Source organism: Oreochromis aureus, linkage group 8, assembly GCF_013358895.1.
Source record: "Oreochromis aureus strain Israel breed Guangdong linkage group 8, ZZ_aureus, whole genome shotgun sequence".
Classification (NCBI taxonomy): domain Eukaryota; kingdom Metazoa; phylum Chordata; class Actinopteri; order Cichliformes; family Cichlidae; genus Oreochromis; species Oreochromis aureus.
This window is the reverse complement of record NC_052949.1, coordinates 2495108-2501107: the sequence shown is the minus strand read 5'-3', so window position 1 is coordinate 2501107 and position 6000 is coordinate 2495108. Positions and strand designations below refer to the sequence as shown.

Below are 6000 nucleotides of genomic sequence, written 5' to 3'. Positions count from 1 at the left end.
TGTGTGTGTGTGTGTGTATATAAAGCAACATAGCCAAATATCCTGAAATCTTCTGGTTTATTTTTTGATAGTGGTGAGGAGAACATGATTTTATTATAATAATGGGTTTCCAGCTAAAACAGCAGCACCTGATGCCTTTTAAACAGACCGCCTCCAGCCTATGTGCAGTCAAACCATAATAAAGATGCACGTGAAGCTGTAATAGTGTATCTTAATCACCTTAAGTAGATATAATTTAGGTAATTATAGCTTGCTTAAGAAAAAGCTGCTCAATATGTAACTTAGTTTGTTGTTTTCAGGGATTTTTTTTAATAATTTCTAGAAGAACAGTAGAAAGATTGACAGTTTCACAAGTAACACGCAGAGCTGTTTTCAGTACGTGTCTGCTACTACTAATGTTTCTGTAATTAGTGGGAAACTACCTCAGGGCTCTGATTTTTGAGATATTATATTACAGCTAAGTGACTGGTCCACTGCAGTGATTGGCAGGTGATGAGAAAGTGTGGCCGGCTGACAGATGAGTGGATAGACAGAAAATGTAATAGAGAATAAGAGCAGTGGTGGTGAATGTGGGGGGGAAAAGCCCCGCAAAGGTAGGGAAGATGAGATGTAACAGCTAGACTCCAGGAGTGGAGAGTGGCGGTCAGAGTCATTCAGGGTTCGGTACAAGCCAGCTGTCAGTGCTAATAGACAGAAAAAGATGGAGGGAGGGGAAAGGAGAGGAGGGAAAATAGGAAGAGATGTTCAGGCCAAACAACCTGTCACTAGCTATAACGGAGCATAACGCAACACAGCTGCCTTGTCTGAATGTCAGAAAGAGAAACTTCGCTGGCAGTTTGGAGAAGAGTCTGCAAAACGATATTCTCAGATGGATAGATGCTATCTGGTTCGGTGGCAGGGCTGGGCCCGGAATAGCAATGATGCTCTTAGTCAGATCTGCTGAGAACGAGTTAGCTCGGACGTGTCCTTCACGTCAGCATCACAGCTCCCTCCTTTTTTCTCTGATAGTCTGTTTTTGCTCACTTTAGTCATGAATAAATGTCCAAAGGATGTCCAAAAATCAGCAAAGATGAAATAAAGTTTGGAGACTTTTGAATCTCTGAGCTTTGAACAATCGTTGACGTTAGCTTCTTACACTTCTGATGAGCAGATATCTGCATATGAAGCTTTCTGGGATAGCATTGACCAGTTTGAGCACCAGTGGCTTTTCTGCAGGTTCACACAGCATGAAGACAGACTGTGTCGTGCATCGCTATCTGTGGACACTTTAGCTTTGGTTAGCTTCAATGACCAGTTGAAGGAAAATTTCCCCTCTGATGTCGAAGCTGCGTTTAGCTAAATGATGTTTAATGAAGATGACTGTTAATTTGAAGTGGACAAATGTTTAAATGCTGCAGTTCTGACAGAGTCACTGGTATTTTAAAGGTGCACACTTGTGTTCTTTGATGCTAGTGCTAATGATCTAATGATACACCAGCTGAGGTACTATTGGACACCTGTAGCAACAGATCTAAAAGAGCAATAAAGTCGACCCTGGGAGGCCGTAGGAGTGGAGCGGTGGCATCAATCACAGGATTGTTAACCTGGTGATTGCTGTTTACATCTTGTTTGAGAGCTCTGGGCCTTGGGATCAGTTTTTCTTTGATTTCACTCTTTGTTTAGTGCAAGTTATTACTCAGGAGGTCAGGAAAAGGTCACGGTTTGGATGAAAATGTGGCTGTTCATATTAATCCATTAACACTGATATACCCCTGATACCTGTACAGTGGTTTAAAATGTGATGCCAACCAACCCAGAGCCTCAGTGTTGGCACATCTTATGTGTATCCGAGACTCTGGTTTCTCAGTATTTGATGCCCTAGAAGGATGAATGGATCATATGCCTTATATCAGTGATGTGCTTCATCTGTCTTGCCATGCATCCTGACTCCTTCCCTACAACCTTCCTTCTGCATCATGATACCGATGTTCTTCAGTAAGCGGATGGAGTTATAGAGCTGTTTTAGATGTTTGAATAGACGGGCTCATGCTGTGATCTCCTCCTGGTCTGCTCACGGCTGAAGTCACGAGGTTTCAGTCTGTTTTTTTCTGTCAGTTCAGTGGAAGAAATGTTGATTTAGATAATCGTTCCCTTTTCGGTTCCTGCTGAAGTTTGAGCTACAAATACACCATCAGTGAGTCATGCATGTAACAGAGATCTGAGAGACGGCGTTATGGCTTGCTGCTGATATTCCTGCTGTGCCTGTGCTCCAATGACCCTTCATGTCTTGTAGACTTTTGCTGTTGATGCATATGTTTTTAACAAAGGCAGGACACGTGGGGTGGGGTGATGGAACAGATGACAGATGCCACACAGGCGTCACTTTGACATGTAAAGACTGTATTGATCAGTTTGGGCTCAAGTGTCTGTCTCTGGCTGCTGATTGGCCACGTTCATTTCTTTGCTTTGCATGAGTTTGCAGTAATGTCTTTGCACACCGTAGCACATCAGCAGTTGTGTGTATCTGACTCTGGGTTGTGTTTTCTTCTTCCAGATATCCGCGGTCTGCAGGGTTTCCTCGACCAGACGTCCCGCCAGGGTGTCGACGTGGCGTTGCAGAGAGTGGACAGGAACATCAGTAAAATCTTCACCAACCTCTTCACCACCATGAGGACCGAGGAGCTCAATCGGTACAGAGACACACTGAGGAGAGCCATCCTGCTGCTCAGCCCACACGGAGCGCACACATTTATCCAGCAGGTCGGTCCATCTCTGGTTTTTCTGGCGGGTTTACTGCAAAAAGTGGCCTAAAAATGCAATGAAGTGAGCAGATGAGTGTGATCAGTGTGTGAGTGTGTTGTGCTTAAGGTATCTGAAGGAAGACAAATGGTTCCCTGTAACCACAAGGCCCCTCTGAGGTCTTAGTAACCCTCACTTTATATTTAACCGTGTTTAACTTTAGATTATAGATTTTTCTGTGTCAGTTCATTTTTTTCCCTCCTGATTCCAAAACTTCAGTTCTTGAAATCAGTTCACATCTCCTGACAGCAGAGAGTTTAACAAACACCTGCAGATTCACAACACTGCACGTAGAGTCTGCAGGTTTTCAAATACATCAAGCTCGTCTGTCACATAAGAACTGCCGAACAATCCAAATCCAGATCTCATCTTTGTGTGCACCACTGGAGCCTTTTCACTCTTTTCTGAGCTCCCAGTCAGACACCTCGGGAAGCTGACCCATTGGCGGTGTGACCCTGAGGGGGGAATTCAGTGAATTCTGGGAGGAAAGAAAGTCTCCAGGTCGTGCTCTTCCCCTGATGTGCAGCAGACTGAAGTATGCTGCAGTCTGCTGGTTTTAGCCGCAGTCCCAGATTTCATCGTCGATAATGATCCTCAGCATGAATTTCAGGTCAGTTTGAAAGAGAAGCTGATGTTTGCCCTCTGCTCAGGTTCATGGTGAAAGTGCTGAGTGCAGAGAATTAGAGAGATTTAAAAGTCTGTCTGGACATCAGGGAGAAGATGGAGAACGTAAAACTGACCAGATTTAAATGAAGTCAGGCTTTTGTTCCTGTGCTTGTAGTTTGGGATTCCACATTGAACTCGTGTGTTGGGGCGTCCAGTTCTCATCCCCGAGGCATCAGTTAGACCTGTTTGTCAAACCTGCTGGTTTCCTTTGGGTGTCTGTGCCCTGCTGGGTTTTAGCCCCGGTGACTGAGATCTTGAACTCATCATTAACACAGACCCTGAAGCTTTCCTCAACCGACTGAGGTAGTATTTAATGGCTGAATCTAACCAGCAAGTTAAAGCCAAAGTAAAAGTGTCGGGCAGGTGAGCCAGAGATTTGTGCTTCTGCTGCTGAAACAATTCTGGTCACTAATTGTGGATTTTCCAGGTTTGTCAACCTGTTCAACACTGTAGGAAAACACCATGCAGGAGGAATTTTAATCTTAAACCCGGGAATGAGTGTATCTGAGTGCACGTGTGCAACAAGTGAGCGAGTGCACAGGGAGCAAAAATATTTGTTGAAGAAATGAGTGAGTGCATGCAGGAAACAGCTGAGCCTACAGAAACAGCTGACCTGGTGAAAAACACGGAGCATGTGTGTAAAGAAAACTCGTCTACAAAGTGGAAAAAACCCAGTGTGCAAAATAACAGAAGAGCAGAGTGTGAAGCAAACACCTGAGCGTACCTGAGCAGCGATCCGAGTGAGCGTGTGGCGGAAAAATAGAGTCTGCAGATGGATCAAAAAATAATGAGTGGCAGTAACGAACGAGCGCGTGCAGAGGTGGAGCGAGTGGACGTGAAAAATGTGTGTGTGTGTTTTTCTGTTTGTCCAACCTGCCCCTCCACGCCGGGAGCACTGATCATTTGTAAGCCTGTGTGTGCCCAGGTGTGAGCGGCCACCTGGAGTGACAGATGGAGGCTTTTGGCACACACACACACACACACACACGCACACACACACACACACACACACACACACAGAAAGCTGACTTCGTATATTTATTTGTGTCCTGTCTCATGTTTCACAGCCACTTTTGTCCGTGGATCAAACAGCCATATGTCTAATTGGAATTATTTTTCTGAAGCCTGACACTGAGTGTGTGTGTGTGTGTGTGTGTGTGTGTGTGTGTGTGTGTGTGTGTGTGTGTGTGTGTGTGTGTGTGTGTGTGTGTGTGTGTGTGTGTGTGTGTGTGTGAAATGCACACAGGGTGGGACGTTAAAAACAGCAGCTCAGGCTCTTTATCAGTTTGAATCTGTGAAGCAACAACTCGACAATTCAACCTTCTTAACACAAAACACCAACTTAACACACGCACACGGGTCACCGCAGCAGGAAGCTCCATCAGATGAACGTCCCCCAGCAGATCTGTGTACCCTCCTGGGATCGAACCAGGAATATCGTGCCTGTGAGGTGAATGTGTAAGCCGCTATAACAACAATAACTCGGGAGGATGATAAAGGACAGAGCAGTGTAAGTGATGGAAACATCATTAGACGTGCGACTTAATAAAAGGAAGCATCAGAGCAAAGAGAAGCGAGTGCGAGGAGACGTCGAGTTATCAGCAAATCTCCTCCATAGATGTAAAAGGTGAAAGTTGCTCTGACGTGTTTATTCTGGACTCTGCAGACGGGAAGCAGAGCCGCTTAAAACATCCCCACCTGCAGAGCAGCGGCTAACGGATTTCAGGAACGTTTTACATACATTAGCATCATTTTGTACAGGATGTCTGCAGATATGATATCTGTGTGATATACAGATATGTGGGCTGACTCCAGCTTCATCTCTAAATGTGTGGAGACAATAAAGCGTGATAACGCGGTCGTTAAAAGGAAGAATAGTATGTAATTTTTGAAATACTTTTCAGTGATCCTCTTTCTAAAAAATCCAACGTTTGTGTGCAGAATAAAGACGAGCGAGAGAAAAGTAAACTCTGAAAAAAGATACACAAAGATAAGAAAATGAGGGAGCAGGATGCACAGAGGACGAGAGAGAAATGAAGGAGAAGCAATAAAGAAGTGATGACAGAAGGTCAAGGATGAAGATTAAAATTAAGGATGGAAAACACGAAGAAAGCAAAAAGGAAAGAAGGAAAGAAAGACAGGAGGAAACGTGTGAAAAATGAAGAATGAGAGAAAGATGGAAGTGAATAAGGAAGAGGAAAGAAGGAAAAAGAAGGAAGTCGTGTGTTCAGTGTGTGTGTGTGTGTGTGTGTGTGTGTGTGTGTGTGTGTGTGTGTGTGTGTGTGTGTGTGTGTGTCTGAGCACATGACACAGGACCAAAAACCTGCAGCTGATCAAACAAAGCTCTGATTACAGACACAGAGTTTGATCTTAAGGCTTGTTCATGATCAGGAATGAAACTGTATTTTTGTGATGTTCTGCCTTTGATCCGGTCAATATTTATCCGGGACGAGTGATCATAATTCATGTGTGATTGTTGCCACACGCACAAAGAAAGCCCCGCTGGTGTGAGCTGTTACTTGGCAGTGAGAGATGCACCGTGCAGCGCGGGGACGG

The 6000-nt window shown here is 44.6% G+C and overlaps 1 protein-coding gene across 1 annotated transcript in view; it reads left to right on the top strand.

Annotated features, from left to right (window-relative positions):
* grid1b (glutamate receptor, ionotropic, delta 1b) overlaps positions 1 to 6000 on the top strand; it is a 578917-nt gene that overhangs the window by 390004 nt on the left and 182913 nt on the right. The window contains exon 4 of the mRNA XM_039616223.1: positions 2534 to 2739. Coding sequence (XP_039472157.1) covers positions 2534 to 2739 — 206 coding nt within the window. The remainder of the gene's footprint in view (positions 1 to 2533; positions 2740 to 6000) is intronic.